The sequence below is a fragment of the Pituophis catenifer genome, unplaced genomic scaffold (assembly GCF_029215685.1).
Source record: "Pituophis catenifer annectens isolate HBS135680 unplaced genomic scaffold, rPitCat1.0.hap2 SCAF_2, whole genome shotgun sequence".
NCBI classification, from domain to species: domain Eukaryota; kingdom Metazoa; phylum Chordata; class Lepidosauria; order Squamata; family Colubridae; genus Pituophis; species Pituophis catenifer.
The window spans coordinates 146,982,919-147,007,055 of record NW_027256882.1 but is presented as its reverse complement, the minus strand read 5'-3'; the positions used below and the strand labels follow the sequence as shown (position 1 = coordinate 147,007,055).

The 24,137-nt window shown below is 38.4% G+C and overlaps 1 protein-coding gene across 1 annotated transcript in view; it reads left to right on the top strand.

Annotated features, from left to right (window-relative positions):
- HELZ (helicase with zinc finger) overlaps positions 1 to 24,137 on the top strand; it is a 129,741-nt gene that overhangs the window by 20,458 nt on the left and 85,146 nt on the right. Inside the window, 4 exon segments of the mRNA XM_070937734.1 lie at positions 11,830 to 11,866; positions 16,070 to 16,194; positions 22,239 to 22,295; positions 23,009 to 23,060. Coding sequence (XP_070793835.1) covers positions 11,830 to 11,866; positions 16,070 to 16,194; positions 22,239 to 22,295; positions 23,009 to 23,060 — 271 coding nt within the window.

Genomic DNA, 24,137 nt, shown 5'->3' with positions numbered 1-24,137 from the left:
AAGAGGTTGTAGAAAAAATGATTTTAAAAGTAAAAAAAAAAAAAAAAATTGGCCACGCCCAAACAGTCACATTACCTCGCAAGCCATGCCCACAGAACCGGTAGTAACAAATTTTAGATTTCACCATTGCCTTAATACATCTATGCAATTCAACTCTAAAATTTTAAGTTCAGTGCATTCAGTTGATAAGATACATCATCTAGAAAAGCAAGATTGCCCATAGAAGTAGTTATGAATGGTTGCATAATCAGCCAGGTGTTTAGACTGGATTTGGCATTTTTGTCTGTGATCAGACAAATCAGGTGATTTACATTTGAATGCTTGGCAAGTGGTTCATATTTACAATGGTTACAGTATCCCGGGGTCATGTGATCCCCTTTTGCAACCTTCTGACAAGCAAAGTCAGCGGGGAAGCCAGATTCACTTAACAACCCTGTTACTAATTTAACAACTGCAGTGATTCACTTAACAACAGTGGCAAGAAAAGTCATAAAATGGGGCAAAACTCACTTAACAAATTTCTCACTTAGCATCATAAATTTTGGGCTCAAATGTGGTTGTAAGTTGAGGACTACCTGTAATTCAATAACTCTGGGATGTAAAAAGAGCAGGTGGCACCTCAGTGGCTACTCTCCACTCTTCTTCCCAGACATAAAGAGGCTGGCCTGGAAATCGTGACTTTATTTCTGGGTAGGGGAAGAAAGGCTAATGTAGAGAAGCAGAAGGTGGGGCGGTGGTTGTTTAGCAGGCTTGTTCTCTCCAATTAAGCTGATTTTCCCTGCTCAGGACTCCAGAAAGAGAAAGGTAGTGAAGACTGCCATCAAAGCACTTGACGAAACTGTACAGTTATACTATCAGGATGTAAATTCAGAGAGCCAGGGCAATGGCCTTGAAGCAGATATTCAGAAAGCATTTCATAAAGAACAAGGACAGAAGCATTCCTTCAGTCCAGGGAAGGAAAATGTTATTACAAAGAGATTCAGGCTGAGTCTGCTCTGGGGAATAAGAGAGAAAAGCCACAAATAAAAGCACAATCAGATTTGAAAGATTCTGTCATTTTAGCCTGACTTGATAAAGCACAGGTAATCCTTGACTTACAACCATTCATTTAGTGACTGTTTGAAGTTACTACGGCGCTGAAAAAAGTGATTCATGACAACTTCATGCACTTAGGACCATTGCAGCATCCCCATGATCATATGATCAAAATTTGGCTGCTTGAGAACCGGCATATATTTACGTCTGTTGCAGTGGTCAACAGGTCATGTCAAGCCTTCCCAGCCGGCTTCCAACAAGCAAAGTTGGAAGCCAGCTTTGCTTAATAATTGCCCGATTCACTTAACAACACAATGATTCACTTGACAATTGTGACAAGAAAAGTCATAAAATTGAGTGTTACTCACTTAACATCTACTTGCTTAGCAACAGAAACTCTGGTCTCAGTTGTGTTTGTAAGTTGAGGACTACCTCTATATTCTAGTCTTCCAGTGGAGATGGTTTCCTAATCGTGCCTATCTCCTAGGGCTGACAGTAAAAGATGAATCTGGCAAGGAGAAAACTTGCATTGCTCAGGCCAGGCAGAACCATTATATAAATGTGGACAGGTGCATTTCAATCTCAAAGCTGGAGACAATATTTAAGGTTTAAGCATGCTATGAAGGAAGAAAGTGAGAGCTAGATTGATTTCTGTATTCTACATCATATTTTCTGCATGTATGTTCCTTTGTTCTTGTTTGCAATAAAGCATCTTATCTAATAGTATCAAGTATTGAAGTTTCTTCTGTTACCAACCTTGAATGTGGGTTGGAATTTCTGGAAGAAGACAGATTTATAGTAGTGCCTGTCCTGAAATTTAATATAAAAACGGTCATTTTGCTACTAACGTTTGGCAGTTTGATCCTGTAGGAATGCAGAAATACGTGAGAAATAAGGTTCAAAGGTATTCCAACTCAAGGGAGCAGTACTCATCTCTGATTCTCAGCCAAGGGAGCCTGCATTATCTGAGAGATGGCTGAGAAAAACATTAATACAGGTAGTCCTCGATTTACAACAGTTCCTTTAGTGATCATTCGAAGTTACAACAGCACTGAAAAAAAGTGATTTAAGACCATTTTTCAAACTTATGACCATTGAGCATCCCCATGGTGATGTGATTTACATTCAGATGCTTAACAGCTGGTTCATATTTATGACGGTTGCGGTGTCCTGGGGTCATGCGATCTCATTTTTCAACCTTTTGACAAGCAAAGTCAATGGAGAAACTAGGTTCACTTAACAACCGTGTTACTAATTTAATAACCGCAGTGATTTACTTAGCAAATGTGGCAAGAAAAATCATAAAATGGGGGCAAAACTCACTTAACAAATTTCTCAGCAACATAAATTTTGGGCTCAATTGAGGTCGTAAGTTGAGGTACAGGACTACCTGTATATTTAATGGCCACCCCTTCACTGGATGGTGAAGGGGTGGCCATTCAACTGGTGACACTAATTCATTGGGGATGCTTTAATTTGGATTCTTTATTTAACGGGTTGATTTAAAAGGTCTCTTCCAAACCTGTAGTTCAGTGAGTTGGTAGGGCTCCTTGAAGCTAAACTAATTACACTTTCTCCAAAAATAACACGAGGAGTGAAATTGTACTTTATTAAGTTTAACTAACTTTTTCTGTAAGTGTACCCCAAATGATGATTATCTTCAGAACTGTACATCTATGGAGATTCTCAGTTATCCAGGTTATGGTTGTCCCAAAGGTGCTTTTTTTCAAAAAGTAGTTACTAACTTCCCAATAAAATGCCTTCTCATGGTACACTCCATCTCAACTATTGTGTCTCATCGTTACTTAAACATAGTTTAGTATTAGATAGACTTTATTATATTCAGTGTAACATAAGACCACAAAGGACAAAAAAATCTAATCCCCCCCATATACACTTTTTTCTTTTGACATGTGAAATAGATATATAAACATTATATATAATGCCAGCTTAAAACATGAGCCGTTGAAATCTGCTGAGTTTAATTTACAGTGTTTTTTTTTTTTCTAACATGACATATAGTTGTACAAAGATTGCAGTGGACCTTGGGGATATTTTTATTCCTTATCTATTGTGACAAGTATACAACTTCAGTTTGAAAGGCCATATCTGTTTTTATGTATGACATGTTGGCTGTGACGCTTCCGATCTAAGTGTGGCCAAAGTCCATTTTGAGATAGGAGTTCCAGAGTTTTCAAAGTTAAAAATCCACCAATAAAAAAGTTGTTTTGCTACTTAACAGACCACCATAAATGCATAAGAGAGCTTATATTTTTAACTCCAAACATGTTAGGATGTTCTGGAACTACAAAAAAGCACTGCACATTTTTTCTCATTGTGCTATATATCTGTTTGTAATTTTTACACATTCTTTTGCCTGTTCATATGAAACAGACAAGCAGAGTGAATAATGAGTTCATTAGGCAATTGGACACTAAGATCTATAACTGAAGTTTCCATTTTTGAGAAAGTATTTCATGGAACTCTGACAAAAGGTTGCTACCATTCACAACACTTACTTGCCAGAAGGAAAATAGTGAGATTGCTCCCCCCCTCCACTCTGTACCTCCATCATGCTCTGTAGTCTTTAGCTAGCCATTGTTTTTTCTCAGCATGATTGAGCATATTTTTGAATAAAGCAGTTTTTATTTTGTAAGAGTACTATGAAGCCTCTATTTTTAAATGAAGGTGATGTTAGAAATGGTACATTGTTTTCAAGTATGCTTGTGTTTAATTTTGGAAAAAAAATAACCAATGGATTATAGAGTCCAGCAGACACCAAAGATCTATCCATTGGCACAATGGACATCCAGTATCAGTTTGCAGAGTTCTGTCCCCTATTAGGAACAAATACATCAAAGAGTCAAGAGCTTTAGGGAAAGTGATCAAAGGAGAGGAAGAGTGTTTGAAACTACAAAATAATGAGCAGATGTGAATGCTTTTCTTTTAGTTCAAGAGTGGCTTAACATGGCATTTAAATGGGAATCCTTCAGAACATTAATTGCCAATCTCATTGTGGTTCTTTCAAAGACATCTCTAATTTACTGTGGAAACACTGGTATTGCTTTTAAGTATATAGTTAAAACTATTCAGGGGCACTATTTGAATGAACCAAACATTTCAGTGAAAGTCATGCTTTTTTCACTATACCCTCTATCATGAATTATGGATTAGTCAAAGAGACAGTAAGTTGCCAGATATTAATGAATATTGAATAGGCAATTGTTGTTATGCAGAGAAATTAGTAATAAGCCAAAAAAATTAAGAGTGTGACATAAGAAAATAAAAATAGTTTATACAACACCTTTCATTATATCTGTCATTACTTTTCTGTCTTTAACATTTGTCCTTGCTTCTATTACAGGACTTCATATATTGACTTATGTTGCTTAAATTATATCACCTCTGTATTTTTCAGGATCTCATTACCTCTATTGAATCACAATATTTTCAATCTTTCCCTTTCTTTTGTTCCATCATATAATCTGTCTAACATATGCTGCAGATTATTTATTCTCAGAGAACAATACAACATCATCGGTATACAAAAGTATACATACATCCACGTCCCCAATCAACCCACCTCTGACATCACCACAAGGATTCTTTATAAATTTATCTATAAAAACATTATAAATACCATAATATAAAATCTTAACCACTTGCTGAATATTGAACAATTCACTAAAACTTCCAGTTATTCACATGCATGCTCCTTTTATCACATCCAGCAATCAAATTTTAACTCCTTATTAATATAAAATATTCCATAATTCAAGCATGTCCATTTTATCATGAGCTTTATCTAACCTAATAAATGTACAGTATACAATACTTCCTTTTTTACATTCATACATTTTTCAATGACTTGCTGAAGAACATTTTTGTTTGCACGCTCGGGGCCCAGCATAAATGCAAACTGCTCTTTCAAAATATTGTTGAATTTCACATTGTGTTCCATTTCAGTCAGAACTCTGCTGACAATCACAGAAAAAACTTAATGTTAGTTTTGCAGTTCTTCTTGGTACTTTTTTCTTTGTATAGGAGAACAGTAATGGCATTCATCCAATCAGACTCAGATACTGCTTTCTTATATATACTAAACAAGGTGCACATTTGTTCCATAAATAAGATCCAGTTCTAACATTAGTTCCATTACATCATGTATTTCTTCAGCATCCTCATAGCATTTATGATTTTTTTCTTTTGCATAGTAACATTTATAGTTTGTTTCAGTTTTACTCTTTGGTATATCACTGTCATCCCCATACAGGTTTCTAAGATACTCCTAGTATTCCTTCACTTCAGTTTCATCCCAAATCATTTTATCACTAGTATTTAATTCTATTCACTCTGTTGAAGAATCCTTATTTAACTCTATATTTTCATTATGCCTTAATTCCTTTAATTAAATCCTTTGCAACAATGCTTTATGCATATTATAAAATATATTTCTTTCATTTTACACTATTGTCTTATATGTATTCGTCTTACAAAGCCCTTTTCACTTTTTCATTTCACCAAGCTTCCTTTTTCATATTTTTGACAGGTACAAAGAATCAAGATCCCATGTTAAGCTGATTTATTGCTCATGCCTATACACAAGAATCTAGTCAATTCACAATCAGTGCTAGATAAGAATTAACAGAATTTAAGGGAGGGCTGGACTTGGATTGCTTGTGGGAACGTAACAACTCCAGACTTATTCTTCTCTTGACTCTGCCCCCAACTTTGCCTCTTCTCCTACACCTTTCAATTTATGATATTTCACATATTTCTGTGACACTCCATCATTTTACTTTTGTTCTGTTCCAGTTAACTCTTTTCTTACATCCACTTTCCATTCATTCTGCTGACAGCGTATCTATCTTAAAATATTTTTTTAAACTAAAAAAATCACAGCATTTCTTCCTGAAGTTGTACTATTTTAAATCTAGTTTCTTTCATTGCTTTCTGCCAAGTCCATATTTAGATGAGGTTTTTTTCTTCATATTGCCCAAAAGTTGTCTTTCCTGCATTTGGAACTTCATACCTTCCTTATTTCTTTCAATAATTCTTTTATATTTCTTCATAAAAAGAGAAATCTATAATACTGTACATTAATTCCATACATATGTGAATGGCTAGAGAGTATAATGCTTAGAGCACCACTCTTTGATGTGAAAGGCTTGGGTTTGAATCCGGGCTGGTACCTACCTTACCAGTAGGGGTCTTCGGGTCCCAATACTTAATTAATGCTTCATGTGTCTAAAGCAGTGACGGCTAACTTTTTTGCTGTCGCGTGCTAAAAGGGGAGCGCAGGAGGGGGTAGCACGCACATGCGTGTCCACACCCATAATTCAATGCGCCCCGCTCATGCGCACGTGACCCCCCTGCTCCCCCCGCTTTTGGCATGGTGGGCACGGTAGGCCCGTTTTTTGCCCTCCCCAGACTCCAGAGGCTTTCTTGGATCCTGGGGAGGGTGAAAACGGTCTTCCCCACCCCCCTGGAGGCCCTCCTGAGGCTGGAAACAGCCTGTTTGCTGACTTCCGGTGGGACCTGAAAGCCCATTTTTCACTCTCCCCAGGCTCCAGAGCCTTTCTAGGAGCCTGGGGAGGGCGGAAACAGCCTTCTCCCCCCCCCGGAGGCCCTCCGGAGGCAGAAATGGCCCATTTCCCAACTTCCGGTGGGCCCGGAAGGCCCAAAAATCAGCTGGCTGGTGCGTGCATGTGTGCCAGAGCTGTGCTAGGGCAACACTCACGTACCCACCGATATGGTTCCATGTGCCACCTGTGGCACGTGTGCCATAGGTTAGCCATCACGGGTCTAAAGAGTGACACAAACTGTGCCGCTTGGATGTCTCCCAGATTAACAAAGTCATGTGAGATAAGCATGGCTAAGTAGACTACTGGAAGAAACTATATGGCATACATGTGAGACAAGATAACCTGAAATTAATTGAACATTGCTAAATGGTAGACCTAATGAGAGGGAATATATGAAAAGTATGAAAGAACTATGGATAGATAGAAGATCTACCTCCCTGCTGAGAAAGCTAATGCTTTGACATAGGGAAGAAGCTGTTTTCACAGCTGGAGATAGACCAACTACACATTGCATCCTAGACCCAAGATCTGAAGGAACAACTAGAAGTGCAGCCAGTACCTGAACCTGGAAGGTCACTGCTATTCCCTCCATTATAGAGTGAGTAGCTAATATGAGGCATAAAACCATAGATTAACTAGCTACAGTCAAGCCTTGAGACCAGTTACCAAAGTTTAATGGGAATACGATCAGATAGCATGCTAGGAGATTCCAATGGAGCCCTCAGGACAATCCCTATTGCCACAACAACTCAAACCAATGAATTAGTATAAGCTATAGTCTCTAATCCTGAAGATTCTTGGGTACACAATCAAGAAAAATACTATCTACCCACCCACCCACCCCCACCCATGGAAAATGAAATTGAAGGCTAAGATCAAGATGACTCAGAAGTTAGTTAGATGATGGAAGTATGGAAAGGAATGGAGATTGATACGACTTGGCTACTAGAAAAATATAAAGGCTTGACTCCCTCTGAAGCCCTTGAGACTGCTAAACAAAGGCTTGTGACACTGGCTACTAAGCTAAGGTGATACACTAGAGAAGCAGAGGTCAAGAAGATAAATACCCTGTTCACTGAAGAACCCATCTGCAGTGCAATAACACAGTGACAGCAGAGCCACCAACAGCAGAAACTGAACAATACTAGAAGAACATACGGGAGAAAAAGAAGACACATAATATCCATGCAAAGTGGCTGCAGGAACTGAGAGCAGAGAGTTTCCTATTCCGAGGAGACAGCAGTCTCCCAGAATAGGAAGCAGTCACCATTACAGTAACAGACATCCAACAGCAAGTCAAGAACATGAAGAGCTGGAAAGCACTTGGCTTGGACATGATCCACATCTATTGACTAAAGAAACTAGTAGCAGTGAATGAACTCCTAGCAGAGCAGATGAATTAGCTTCTAGCAGCAGGCTCCCACCCAGACTGGCTAACACAAAAGACAGTGCTGATCATGAAAGATCCCATCAGGGAATAGCGCCATCAAACTACGGGCCAGTAACCTGACTCCCAACAACATGGAAAGTCCTGTCAGGCATCATAGCTGCCAAGCTACATAGCCATACGGGCCAGTCCATGAGCAACAGTTCAGAAGGGCATTGGGAACAACATTAGAGGCTCAAAACACCAGTTACTCATAGATAGAGCAGTTGCCTAAGAATCAAGGTCTGGACCAGTGATGGCAAACCTATAACATTCGTGCCAAAGGTGACATGCCACAACATTTTGGGTGACATGCCAGTATTCACTAACACCCAACAACTATTCTTGAAAGTACTCCCTGTTCTTATGCAAGTTTAATGGCTAGATTAATTGATTAATTTTTTAAAATTTATAATAATAATTCAAAACCAGCTTTTAAAGATGACTGAATGAAAAGCATACATTGTTTGTTTCTTTCTTGTGTGCCTATTTCAGTTTCTGATGTGTTATTAGAATGGAGGATAAAATGTTTCTGATGATATTTATATTTATTGCACTACCTTTTCAGAATAGCCAATAGGAGCTATATTCAGTGGATAAGCTTAACATTTATTTAATTAAATTGTTTAATAATCACATCAACAGAAGTGTTTAACTTCACCAACAATGTATTTTGAAAGTATAAGATTTTGCTTGTTCAAAGAAGGATAATATGCTTAAAAGGTGCGAAACTCCCTGGCTTTATTGACATTGCTTAATAATATCAAGCAGTTTCTCAGATGTATTCATTCATTTCTGTGCCCCAGTTCTTTTCTGTTCTAGTCCAAATGACTTTTCCCCTACTTCTACTATCAGCTATCACTGCAGGGTGTCTGTTTCAAAATTCCCAGAAGCCCTAATTAGTAATGAAGATGTTAGTGACATGAATGCTCCTAGCAACAGTTCTTCAGCTCTCCTCGGTGAGCAATATGTAGGATTTCACTGAATCAAAGCTGGCATATAACATATTAGGCCATTAACGATATATTTAATAGCACAACTTGTCGACTGTTTTTAACAACAATCTCAACAGATTTCGCAATCAAATCATTGCAGACTGGTGGATTACAGTGTGCCCAGTCACATTTCACAATAGTGTGAGGGGGGTGGAGAAAGCAGTTGCATAAAAGTGATTGTGATTTTCAATTACTACATCGACTGTGGATTCTAACAGGTTCTTCTGTTGTAGTAAAAGAAAAAGAAGAAGGTAATTCACTTTCCCTAAACTGAGTGTTCCTGCAGTGGATTGAGGAAATATTGGGAGAGGATTTTGTTGAAGATGAAAACAGAGAATTACTTAACATGCAAAACTGTAGGGCGAGATATGTGTGTATGCAGGAGTGTGGGTGTTAAAGCTATCCTGCATTTGAAGTGCTCCTGATTCATATTACGATTTCTGTGGCTGAGTCACGGCAGACAGAAGACCAGAGAAGTCATGTGACCAAGCATGTGAATCACCCAAACAGCAGGAATACAAAGTGGCGGTGAAGCACTGTACAGAAGCCCATGTTTTCTCTCTGCCAATATCCTCCCACTCACTCCTCAGAAGCATGTCAGGCTGAAATCGATTGCATTGAAATTTAAAGTCTTCTCCGTAGAACCGCTTCTTCTTTACAAGTCTTTAGTGTGACGCTTCCAACAGAACCAAGTAGAGTAGTTCGGTGTGGTTGTGTAAGCAGGGATTGAAATTATAGCATTGCTTGACACGACACTCTTAGGCTGCTTACAGCAAACATTTCTTTGTGGATTCAAGTGTTTGATCTGCTTGGCTGTATAACTGTGGTGGTTGCCAGTCTTGTTTCCTATGTCTGTAGGTTTCATAAGTGTTTGCTCCCATATATATTGCTTCCTTCCATATGAGATAAAATGTAACATGTGAACTTCTAAAGATAGAAAAATGACGTTGACAGAGGAAGTTGGTCTGGGAGGAAATAAATGAACGATTCAGTCACTATAGGGTAATTCTTTAAGGAGTGATGATGGGGAAACCAAACAGCAGGGGTATCCAGTGGAAGCCTTAGATTGGGGTAATAGATCTGATACAGAGTGCATTTTTAAATGTGGCTTGCCCTGAATAGTTTTTTGAGATTTGATTTGCCTTTGATTAAAGCAATGAGGTAATATGCTTCAAAAAAGTGTGGAAAGATTTTAAGAGTATGAAAGTTACTTGACAGCTTTTAAACAAAATAACATTTAAATTGTTATTTAAAATAAGAGACATTTTATAAATTAGCTGCTGACCAATATGAATGTAAATAGCTTTCAAATACCAATTGTACAGGTTTTATTTGTCGCAGTGATTATCTACCTGGTGTGACTACAGATCAAATAAACTGGATTTTTGATTTGTGACTTTCTCACTACTTATTTTTATTGGTGGTACCTATAAGTATTCAAATTGAAAAGATGAAAAGAGTTTGGAAAATATGTTCTTAGGAAAATGTATTTAAAATGTAAAATTCCTGATGTAAATTTTATGTATCAATTTTGATGCCAGATATCTGGCTACACCTAGGTTTGGGCACTTCCATGTGATGTCTTTGTGTTACTCCCAGAACCTCTTTGCCTTCCAGTGTTTCCTTGTTGGTGTCCTCTAGGTCAGTGGTCCCCAACCCCCGGTCCGCGGACCGGTGCCGGGCCGTGGAGTACCTGGCACCGGGCCGCGCAGCGGCCGGGGGACATGAACGCTGCAGCGCAAAGGCTCCTGGGCCGTGCGCAAAAGCTCCTGGGCCGTGCGCAAAAGCTCCTGGGCCGTGCGCAAAGGCTCCAGGGAAGAGAGCCCCGCGCAGGTACGCACGTGTGGCCCAAAGCCCCCACCCCTGCACGCGCTCAGCAGGCCACGGTAAAATTATCAAAGGCTGATTGGTCCGCGGCGATAAAAAGGTTGGGGACCACTGCTCTAGGTAGCTGAATTGTCTTACTTTTGTCTATGGAGATTCTCAGTCATCCAGGTCATGGCTGTCCCAAAGGTGCTTTTTCAAGAGGCAACTGAACTTTTTGGTTTTTCTTTGAAAATGTTTTGCTTCTCGTCCAAGAGAAGCAACTTCAACTTACTGTCTTACTTTTGATTCACCTGCAATTTCAAAGGTCCTGCTCTGAAACTCATCTTCAGCTGGAGATCTCAAGAATTAGAAAATATGCCATTTTTTCATTAAGGGGAACTCTTTGGTCCTATCCTTCCTCACTTTAATGTGTGAGTGAAACTCTGAGTAAGAGTCATCCAAGAAGGCTTGAAAAGAAAATGCTGGCCTAGTAGCTTCATAGTTTCTTTTTGGCAATCAAGGCAAAATGAGGTAGCAGATTGACAAGATATAGTTAGTTTTTAACTTTCTCTTCACATCTGTAAAGAAAGAAGCTGCTTGGATTATTTTTCTCGCTTTGAGTGAATTTTGGTTGCTATAGGAGCTGTCACACCTTGGATTCCTGATTATGCTTATAGACTGAAATTCTGAATAAATAAAAAATTCTGATGAAAATAATTTTAAGTATTTAAAGAACACACATCTACTGGTTATAAATTTATGGCTAAATGAGGACCTGGATTGTGGGGGCAATAAGCTGACTTTGTATAAAAAAGAACACTGCTTAGGGTGGGCCGAAAGCCCTACTAAGCAGGCATATACAAAAGTATGAAGGCTATTGCTTAACTCATTGTAAGCTGCCCTGAGTTTCCGGAGAAGGGCGGCATATAAATCAAACCAATAAATAAATAAATAAATAACCATTCTTTTTCCTTTTTTACAGAAAAACTATGGAAAGGCAGATGAAGACTGTAGGCATGGTATGAACATTAAATTGTTTCTTCAAATTTCTAAACATTAAGAAATGATTCTGCATTTATCTGCAAGTGAAATAGAATTGTCCAATTATGGGTCTTGTCTGAAATGCTTGCTTGGCTTACAGTTTTGCCCCAGGATCAGATTTCTTTTATCTGACCATTGTTTTCATAGTAGCTCTTCCTCCTGTTCCTCAAACTTATTCTTTCTACCAATTACAATAATTGACATTTGCACAGATGGAGGTAATCTGTTAGAAATAATATTGTTAATAGAATGAAATAAAAATGGATGTTAAATACAAGACTAAGCCTGAGAATTAAAGACTATTCTTGCTTTAATGTGCTATTTCCTAAACATTTAAATATCATTAATCCCCAAAAATATTATTGTAAAATAATTAATAGGTGTTACTATGCAAAATTATCCCTTTCAAATGTGCAATTTAAATTAATTTTTGTTATTTGCTACTAGAAAGGAGACAAATATGAGATATAATCTATTATTTGTGTTCAAATCTCTGTGTTTTTAGACTGGGGAAATTAGTCTTCGTTTCTTATTTCATTTAATCCTAGATGTAATTGATACCTGTAGCACCTATAATTGCTTGTTCTTTACAAAGTACGGATAGTTTTTCTAAACTAGAGATGCACAGATGCAGTTTGTCTAAACTGTATAGTTTTTTCTATACTAAAGGGATACAGTTTTTCTGAACTGAGGTCTGCACTTTGTCTTTGAATAATAGTGTATCTGGAGCCACACTCTTACCAAATGGTGGGTGAATAAATGACATGGGCTCTTTTTCTGGAAATAAGAATTGGGAAAGGTCAGATTGAATGACAGATGACCAGATTAGCTGTTTTTGAGAAGAATGTTGATGGATGATGGAAGGAAATCTGTGGAGTGATTGGAGGCACAAGGCTCAGGATTGAAGCGATTGGAGCGATTGGAGGCACAAGGCACCAGGCCATGGTTTTGGCTTGGATGTCTGTAGGGAGAAGAAGGAGTGCATATAGAGGTAGTCTTTGATTTATGACCACAATTAAGTCCAAATCTTCCATTCCTAACAACAGATAGTTGTCGAGTGAGTTTTGTCCCATTTTACGATCTTTCTAGCCACAGTTGTTAAATGAATCACTGTAGTTGTTAAATTAGGTTATTAAGTGAGTCTGGCTTCCCCATTGACTTTGCTTGTCAAAAGGTTGCAAAAAGTGATCACATGACCTTGGGACACAGCAATGATCATAAATACATGCCAGTTGCCAAACATCTGAATTTTGATCACATGACCATGGGGATGTTGCAATGATTGAAGTGTCAAAAGCAGTCATAAGTCACTTTTTCCAGTGTCATTGTATCTTTGAACAGTACTAAACAAATGATTGTAAGTTGAGGACTACCTGTATACATCTGTGGTTAATACATGTATTTCAGCACATTCTTTACATTCATTTAAAGGTTATTAACATTATTAATTCTCTCCATCTTATGCCATTACATGTAAAAGCACCTCAATTAGAATCTGATCTTCTATTAGATTCAATACTAGTTCTCTCTCCAAAACTTAATTGTAGTACAAAAAAGAGGTCTAAGCCAGTCCACTTCAAAGGCAACTCTGATAATATTCCCCTTCCAGCTTCAGATTTTCAAAAAGTCTTTATTCTCATAAATGAACACTAGCAGTCAAGTCTGTGCATGTAGAGGCCACAGGCCATATTAAATGCTGCGTTGAATTTAAGTACTTATATTTGTGGATATCACTTGTTCTAAAATGCATACTTATGTAAAAGTATTCTCATTCTAAATTGGTTATCTTCTTTAATTTGAATAAATAATGGTTAGTGAATTACGTGAATGTAGCCAAAGTGTCATGGCCTCAAAAGGCGATCCAATTAATATAATCCAGGATCCATATTTCCAAACATTGTAAACATTGGTAATTCTTCATACTGTATATAACATTAGATTAGCTATGAAAAGGTGTGCGTGAATATTTGGATCACTTCCTTATTTTTCCAAAATGTATAACTGGGAACAGCTCAGTAGTCTCCATGCACTCAGTGGTCAATAGCGGCTTCAGATTCAACATAACAGTTGTGGCCACCTAGATACTTATTTGGAGATAGGTAAATTCATAAGAGTCGGGTGAAGTCAACTGCCTCATACATTCTCAAAATATAAAGAGCTATCTATCAGGAAAACTAAATTTTATTTATTTTATTTTATTTTATTTTATTAATTATATTTATATACCGCCCTTCTCCTGAAGGACTCAGGGCGGTGAACAGCCAAGATCAAATACATAAATATAAAAATTAAAAACAATTTAAAACCAGATTAAATACTTTGGCCCACAATTAAAAACATCCCATTAAAATCCAATTTAAAATTTAAAACCGTTAAAATTAGGCTAGCCCGGCTTGCTAAAATAACAAAGTCTTCAGGGCACGGTGGAAGGTGCGCAAGTCCGGGATCCTCCATACCTCCGGGGGCAGCTTGTTCCAGAGGGCAGGAGCCGCCACTGAGAAGGCTCTCCCCGGGGGGTCACCAGTCGACATTGTCTGACCAACGGCACCCCGAGGAGCCCCACCTTGTGGGAGCGTACTGGCCGGTGGGAGGCTGTCGGTAGCAGAAAGCGGTCCCGTACCCAGGTCCTAAGCCATGGAACGCTTTAAAGATGTTAATCAATATCTTGAATCGCACCCGGAAGACCACTGGGAGCCAATGCACCTTGGGCAGGAGAGGAGTTACATGGGAGCGCCCCGCCGCTCCCATAATCACCCGCGTGGCCACATTTTGGATCAGCTGGAGCCTCTGGATGCTCTTCAAAGGGAGCCCCATGTAGAGAGCATTGCAGTAGTCCAGTTGGGAAGTGACGAGGGCATGAGTGACCGTGCGCAGGGAGTCCCGATCCAGAAAGGGACGTAACTGGCGGATCAGGTGAACCTGATAAAAAGCCCCCCTGGCCATGGCCGTCATATGCTCTTCTAAAGACAGCTGCGCGTCCAGGAGGACACCCAAGTTGTGAGCCCTCTCTGTGGGGGCCAATGACTCGCCCCCAATAGCCAGCAATGCACCAGCTGGCTATATCGGGACGCCGGAAGCCACAGCCACTCAGTCTTGCAGGGTGGAGTTGGAGTCTGTTTCTCCCCATCCAGACCCGCACGGCCTCCAGGCACCGGAACATCACTTCAAGGGCATCATTGGGGTGGTCTGGGATGGAGATGTACAACTGAGTGTCATCAGCGTACTGATGGAACTGCACCCCACGGATGATCTCACCCAGCGGCTTCACATAAATGTTGAACAGAAGGGGCGAGAGGACTGACCCCTGTGGCACCCCACACATAAGGCGCCCCCCTGCCAACACAAACTGCGACCGGTCAGAGAGAAAGGAGGAGAACCACCGTAATATGGTGCCCCCAACGCCCAGCCCCTCCAGCCGGCGCAGCATGACACCATGGTCGATGGTATCAAAAGCCACTGAAAGATCTAATAGGACCAGGACAGAGGAACAACCCCTGTCCCGAGCCCTCCAGAGATCATCAACCAATGCGACCAATGCCGTTTACATGCTGTACCCAGGCCTGAAACCGGACTGGAACAGGTCTAGATAGACAGCGTCATCCAGATGCTGGGGAAGCTGTCGCGCAACCACACTCAACAACCTTCGACACAAAGCGAAGGTTGGAGACTGGATGGTAATTCGCCAAAACAGCCGGATCCAGAGATAATTTAATAATTTTACATTATTAAAAGGCCTATAGTTCACTTCATATTGTGACTTCTATTGTCTGATGTGGCAGAGGGGTGTGTCTATATAGTACAGCAAATAATATGGATTACCAGATTCTGTAACAGCTTTGTTTCCTATGCCATCCATCTGGTAAATTTGCAAGATTCGTTTTTCTTGCCATGTACATGTATACATCCGGACTAGACTGTGTTGTTTCTCTGTGTTATATAATATATGTGGGTATATGCATAATTTTGTATTTATTTATGTATGTATGTATGCATGCATGTATGCATGTATGCATGTATGTATGTATGTATGCATGTATATTTATATAGTGTATATTGAAGATGGTGACCCTTGAGAGTTGTATGTAACGAAGTTTCATTTTAATATATGCCGATTAGTTACATTCAAAGTGACAATAAAGTTATTCTAAGTCTAAGTGTATGGTATCTGCTTTTGATTGCAGTATTGGGAGAAGGACTGGACAGGGAAGGGGATACTTTCCGTGCAGTGCTTGGCTGCGTGCATCTTAAAGGGAAGCTACAGGCTGTTTCTAACGCTCTTTCTAACTCACTGATGGGTGAATCACTGGTAAGTGGCAATTGGTTCTCATTACAGTTTTTCAAATACTAGACTTTAGAGACATAATAAGGAGACTTGACTCAATCTACTACTGCTTTGTCTTAAAATATTAACATATTTTCATCTTTATAGATGAAGAAACGGGAACCCCAGTTTTGTCCATGAGTTTGCACTAGCAAACTGGCAGTTGTTTCATGTGATACAGGCATGGGTTTTAAATACTCTCAAGTAATTTTCTCAGTATGCTAATTAGTAGAACAGAGACATGCTTTTCCATTTTTATTGCTGTATTTTTGTCTTTTGAGATCTGGGTGGAAATAGTTTGCAAGTTTTTTCTTGAGTTTATTTTCAAAAAGAAACAGATGACTTAATCATCAAGCTTGCTTTTATTGTGACCACTATAATAGGGCAGCCATAATTAGACCGATAAAGCTGACTGATTGCTAGATGCCAGCAAAGACATATAGTGTATGTAGACCTTTGCTGCCATCTCATGGTTGGCCAGAGTTTTGCAACCCAGACAAAGCAGAGGTAGGCTAGAATATGATTCATTTATAGCAGGGGTGTCAAACTGGCGGCTGAAAGGCCAGATGCATCACATGCAGGCTACCTACCCCGGCTCTGCAAAGACAAAAAATGTCATGATACGCTATGTGACACGATCAAATTTGACACCTGTGATTTATAGCATCAATCCCTACCCGACCCCATCCTACCCCTACCTACTCTACCCTATAAAAACTTCGGAAGTCTGACTTGCTGTATTTTAAAGTGCTAAAATTCAGTGTATTTTCAAAAACACTTTATAACCCCTCGTAGATTTCAGAATCTTCTTAGAAAACAAGACTGATCAGTAGTTGAAGCTACCACTTTGTTCTGAAGGAGGACAACTAAGTAGGGCAATAGTAGGGAATATTTTGGAGTGGGGGGAGGCAATGAGAGATCTGTTAACTCTTTCAGAGTGTAAGCTTCCATACTTTTGATGTGTATGGTTTATCTGAGTTCTGTTTTTGGTTTGCTATTGGCTTTTTTCTCCAAGTGTGTCTACTCCTGAAAAGCATTAGTTTACTTTTTGTGAAATTGCAAATATGGGCCTCATACATATTCTTGTTTGCAGTTTCTTGGCCACATTCCTTTTAATTTGCATCTCTGAAGGCAAGCAGAAATATACTTTCTCTTGTATAGTACACTTGATTTCTCTTAATTTGCTCCAAGTTTCTTTTAACCAATTCCAATAGGTGGGGGAAATCTGCCTACCAGGTATTCATCTGGCTAGCGTCCTTAGTCTGGTCAGCTTCAGCACATTAGTTTGCTGGTTTTGAGCGCCCGTGCACACTTTTTATCCCCTGCTTGGGGATAAAAAAACAGCTTCTAAAGCACAGCTGAGAGGGAGCAGCAATGAGAAAAGCAGGCAAAGCAGGAGATTGCTTCACTCGCTAGCGCCTCGTTAGGGCTGAAAAAAAGCTTTGAAAAAGCTACAAGTATAAGACGCACCCAAATTTTCAGCCTCTTTTAGGGGGGGAAAGTGTGTCTTATACTCCGAAAAATACGGTAACTCGTTTTTTGCATCTGTCTTTACACAAAGGGAAAAAACAGTCCAACCTATCAAAAACAGCACCACAAAAAACAGATTAGGAACACAAGTTAAAATAGGGAAGAAAATGGTAAGTGAGCACCTGTCTACCCTAGACAAGTTCAAATCACCAGGACCAGATGGCCTACACGCCAAGGTTCTGAAGACGAGACTGGCAGACGAGATCTCAGAACCACTGAACTATATCTTTCAAAGATCCTGGAGCACCAGGGAACTGCCAGAGGACTGGAAAAGGCTGATGTAGTTCATATCTTCAAAAAAGGAAAAAAAAAAATAGATCCAGGAAACTACAGACCTATCAGCCTGACCTCAATACCAGGGAAGATTCTGGAAAAGATAATCAAGCAACGAATCAACCAACACCTAGAAGCAAACAAAGTAATAACCAAAAGCCAACATGGGTTTGTCAAAAACAGATCATGCCAGACTAATCTTATTGCATTCTTTGACAAGGTGACAAAATTAGTGGACCAGAGGAATGCTGTCAATATAATTTTCTTGGTCTTCAGTAAAGCATTTGACAAAGTAGACCATAACCTACTACTAGATGAAATAGAAAAATGTGGGTTAGACAGCATCACCACCAGATGGATTCGTAACTGGCTGACCAACTGCACTCAACATGTAGTCCTCAATGGAACTGCATCTACATGGAGGGAAATATGCAGTGGGGTACGCCAAGGCTTTGTTTTAGGCCCAATACTCTTCAACATCTTCATCAATGATTTGGATGAGGGGATAGATGGGGAACTCAACGAATTTGCAGATGACACCAAGCTAGCAGGAATAGCCAACACTCCGGAAGATAGGCTCAAGATACAGAAGGATCTTGACAGACTTGAACATTGGGCACTATCTAACAAAATGAAATTCAGTGGTGAAAAAGTAAGTTTCTACATTTAGGGAAGAAAAACAAAATGCACAGGTACAGTATATATGGTACCTCGCTCAATAGTAATAACTGCGAGAGGGATCTTGGAGTCCTAGTGAACAACCATTTAAATATGAGCCAGCAGTGTGCAGCAGCTGCCAAAAAAGCCAACACAGTTCTAGGCTGCATAAACGGGGATAGAATCAAGATCACATGAAGTGTTAATACCACTTTATAATTCCTTGGTAAGGCCACACTTGGAATGCTGTATCTCGTTTTGGTCACCATGATGTAAAAAAGATGTGGAGACTCTAGAAAGAGTGCAGAGAAGAGCAGCAAAGATGATTAGGGGACTGGAGGCTAAGACATATGAAGAACAGTTGCAGGAACTGAATATGTCTAGTTTAATGAAAAGAAGGACCAGGGGTGACATGATAGCAGTGTTCCAATATCTCAGGGGCTGCCACAAAGAAGAGGGAGTCAAGCTATTCTCCAAAGCACCTGAGGGCAGGACAAGAAGCAATGGGTGGAAACTAATCAAGGAGAGAAGCAACCTAGAACTAAGGAGAAATTTCCTGACAGAACAATTAATCAGTGGAACAACCTGCCTCCAGAAGTTGTGAATGCTCCAACACTGGAAGTTTTTAAGATGATATTGGATAACCATTTATCTGAAGTGATGTAGAGTTTCCTGCCTAGGCAGGGGATTGGACTAGGAGACCTCTGAGTTCCCTTCCAACTCTGTTATTCTGTATTCAATATGTTTGAATTTCTGTTTATATAATCAGAATCTTAAATTTGAACAGATTATATCTGTTTGTACATTAGGCTTAAGGAAAGAAAACATTTGATAACAGAAAAAATATGGTAAAAATGAATTTTATATAATAAGAATCACACTAATCTTACTATAATTGAACATAGTTGTATAGATTGCATTAATATAAACAAATAATGCAGAATTGTGCTGCAGTGTAATACATTACAAAGGTATTAGCCTGAAAGAGTGTTAAAATGCCAGCTGAATGGTTGTATGTTGGATTGATTGGAAAGTTTATTGCTTGTATTGATCTCATTGTTTTATTTTGTTGTTGTCCATTTAATAAATGGAATACTACCTGATTCTAGTCACTTTCATAGACAGAAGAAATTTTGATTAGTTCTGAAAGAAATGCACCGGGCACTAGCAAACCAGTTTTGTCACTTATCTGTTTTGTAAAGCATTAGGAATATAAATCATCCAGTCTCCAAATCAAGTCATTGATTTGATTCAACAAGTTGATTTCATTTGAATTGTTAATTCAGTAAGTCAATTGGATTCGATTTGGAAAAACATGTATATTTAGCAAATGGTGAATCTCCAAGTTGATTTAGACGTATGATTCAGTCATATTACTCTTTAATCAAATTCCCATGCATCTCTATTAATCATGTTACATTGGCTGGGTTGATTAAAATTGAAAGCCAAATTTGGCAAGTGATATTATTAGTATGGCTGGAGATCCATCTAGTTTCAGTTGAACTGCATTCATTTTTAATAACTGATAATGATAGGTTTCATAGAAGAGCATCATCAGTAAATTTATAATTGTGTGGTTTCTCTCCAAATGTCAATTATTTTCAGAGTTAGATAATGTTGGAAAGGTCATCAAGCAGTGAACTTAACACATAAAGTAATAAAATAACTTAAGACAAACTATGGGGATTTATTGATCTCTTAAGGAAATCCAGAGAATTTCCATTGCAAATTACTTGTCTTCAGTTATTTACTTGAAATACCTACGGGCATTTTCTGGGAACTTATATTAATGTCCTCCCTTTGGTATTTGTAGAGGTTAAATAAAATATATCCCAGTATCCCAGAGATTATGTCCCTGAAATTAAGAAGACACAAATAAACACATCCTTTAATGCTACAGATGTTATGATGATTCTCAGTTAAGGCTTATCCAGCCTTTATTAACTAGTTTTCTAAGTGATACAGTTTCTATGAATTGTTTGGTAAGAACTAGAGAGCAACTCAATTGCAAAATTTTGCTTTTTTGCATCTAGAACTTTGTATTCTTCAGTGTCTCTCAGAAAAGAAGATTGCTAATTATATTACCTGGGATATAGGAACTGATATTTACTAAACTTATTAATGGTACTGTGTTTTTGCTGTTTGTAACATTGTTGTGGTTTAAGGCTGTAATAAAATTACTTTATATTGAATTAGCCATAGATAGTTGATCTTATTTATATCATAATGAGAGCATGCTTATTCTTGGTTTAATATATATAAATTCACGGACTCCAATTTGTCAACTTTGTGCGCATGGTTTTGGCCAGCTTTCGCAACAGATTCAGTAAAATCAGATTATGGGATAGTATTGTATTGATACAGGCTATAATAACAGAATGTTGGATGCTTGACAGCATACAGCATCTCTTGCATAGCCCAGAGGGTTGGAATGGAGCCAGTCTGAGTTGTATATGTTGCTGAAACTATCTCTGCATAGCTTCTCTAAGGTCAGATATAGAACAGAAAATGTATTCATGATACATGCCCCATATGATATATCAAACTTTTGCCGTAAACTGTTTGCAAGTCCTTAATCCCTAATATCTCTAATATACATCAGAAATCAGTTCTCAAGTAATAGATTTTTTTTTTAAAAAAAGTGTATAGTGGCTCAATTTCAGTTAGTACAAAGTCAAAGTTGTCATTTAAATCCTTGGGTTCTTTTCTTTTATTATTTTTAGTTTCTCCAAATCTAATTATAGATACAAAAACTTTCTTGGACTTTAATATTTTAGCCTCCTCTTTGTTCTTCTCCTTCCATAGAATTTCCCAAGTGCCAATTAGCCGCTCATTTCAGCTCTGGGACACCTTTTAATCCAATTCAAAATTTTCTTTTACCTGTGAGTTGGCCAGTCACTCACCCTGTACCAGCACTCCATTCAAACACCGCTCCTGCACAAAAACTTAGTCCGGTTGCCCCAGCTTCAGAGCAGTCATTTTACAATGGCCGCCAGTCCGAAGAGCTGCCTCCGTCCTTCTGAGGAACTTGCCTGTTCCTCTTGGTCTTCGGAGACACCTCTCCTTCTTCACCATCCCTACAGGACGGTTCCGGTCCAAAGACCCCATGACAGAGGTTCGTCCGGCTGGATTTTCGCAGAGCTCATTGGAGCCCGCTATTTTTCCAGTCAGTCTCACTGCGACACTTCTGGTTCCCTGCCCATGCAGACTTCTGATTTGAAATATTCATGTGTCATAATGTTATTGCTAGTTTTTTTAGATTTGCGACTGTCATTTTCATGTTTGAAAGGCGCATTTTATGAAACAAAAGGGAGAAGTACTTTCAGTAAAGTAGAAAAATTGCCTTCTTTAATTAAATTGATAGGTTATGTTTCAAACTGGTCTGTAGTCATTCCAAAGCATTCAGCCAAACGGTGCTGGAGAAAAAACACTAAAAAATTGTCTGCATCTCTTAAAACTAAACTTCTTACATGTGACTATGAAAAAAAATCTGATTTAAAAACTGTTTCAGTTTTATTTTTGTAATAGATAACAAATAAGCAGAATGTGATTATATTCTTTCTTAGCAGAATGGGATGGTAACTAAAGATCTGACGAGGCTGAAAAACCTTCTTGTTGAAACAGAGGTAAGAATATCTCTCTTGAAATAAAGGAATTTTTTTTTGTATCAGACACAGTTTTTGTTTTCCCAATTTGAAGGTGACTGCCATAATTTAAGAAGCATTTTAGCATCCTCTTTTATCTGTGGTTTTATAGCAGTTATTCACTGTAGCCTACCTTACATTTTATAGTGCAGTTATCTTGAGTATTGCTGATTTTAGTTTATATTTTAAATATTGACAAAACAAACCTACATTGGCCTTAGTCTCATCTGCCCATTTCTTGTCTACCTTTATAGCAATAAGGATGTCAGAAACACGTGATATGTGCAAATAAGAGCTGCTTGTAATGTTTTAATGGAGGATTTAAAGTGTTAGTAAATAAGCTGGCATCATAAGATATGATGCAAACAATGCTTGTTGGAGGTCACCATAATTGAAATTAAAAGAAGGTTGTAAAATAGCCCATAGTGGAGAATATTACTTGCAATTTCTAAAGGCACACCTTCTACTTATGATTTTCTCTGGAGAATTTTATTCTGATATCTGCCTTCTGTGATTAAATAGGTAATAACTAAGACAATGTCATTATAGAACATCATGTTAGTTCTTCAGAGTAATCTAGTTTAGTGTTCCTTCATGGAGGTCTAGTCCACCATAGAAGTCTGATATTTATTTATTTTTATACACATGGTAAATAGAAGCATATTTTAAATTGATTTTCATCTTTGTGATTGCAGGCAGCAGCTTGTAAAATACCCTCGGTACATCATGTGGAAGAGGTGGAAGAAGGTACACTTCAAAATATTAATGTCTTAATTTAAGTAAACATTGGAATTGCTAATTAGTTGGTAGAAAAAGTACGTTTGTCTTACCATTCTGAATCTGACAAATAAAAAAAGATTAATCGGGTTAGGAACGGAATTAAAATTGATTCAGTTCTGAATCACACTCATGGATGGAGGATTCCTCTGGTTCTGAGGGGATGCCCTGCAGGGGTTTCACCTGGAGTCATCAGAAAAGCTGATTTATCACTGGGACTTCTTAGATTCTTAAAAGTAAGGTTTGAAACATTACCATTAGATGGGATTCTGCATATGTGAGAAATAGCCACAATAGAACGTTTTCCTTATTTGTTGGTGTATTTATATTTACAGGTAGTCCTCGACATACAACCATTCATTTAGTGACCTTTCAAAGTTACTGCGGCACTGACAAAAGTGACTTATGACCGTTTTTCACTCTTAACAACCATTACAAAATCTCTATGGTCACATGATCAAAAGTTTGAAAGCTTGGCAACTGGTTTATAATTATGATGGTTGTAGTATGCTGGAGTCATGTGATCACCTTTTGCAATCTTCTGACAAGCAAAGTCACTGGGGAAGCCAGATTCAATTTACAACCATCTTAATAACAATGCAGTGATTCACTTTTCAACCGTGGCAAGAAAGGTCATCACATGGGGCAAAACTCATTTAACAACTGTCTCATTTAGCAACAGAAACCTTGGGCTCAATTGCAATCATAAGTCGAGGACTACCTGTATTTAAAACAATATGCTTCTCTCTTTTTTTCTATGAAATGAGCTCAAATATGTTTATTTAAAAACTAATAAAATGCATAATGTATCAATGTTTAATAGATATTCAGAATATATGAAGCTAAAACAATTTCTCTAGTGTAGATAGGAAATAAAAGTGACATAGAAAAATAAATGGTTTTTAATATGGCTTCCAATCCAGAGCAATTAAGTGGTAATCTTCCCTGCTTCTGGAATTGGTTTCTGTATACTGTAAAATTTGTGGAAATTGTACCCTTTTCTGAAGTGCAATTCACCTTTGAATATATGCTTCAGGAAATGTAATG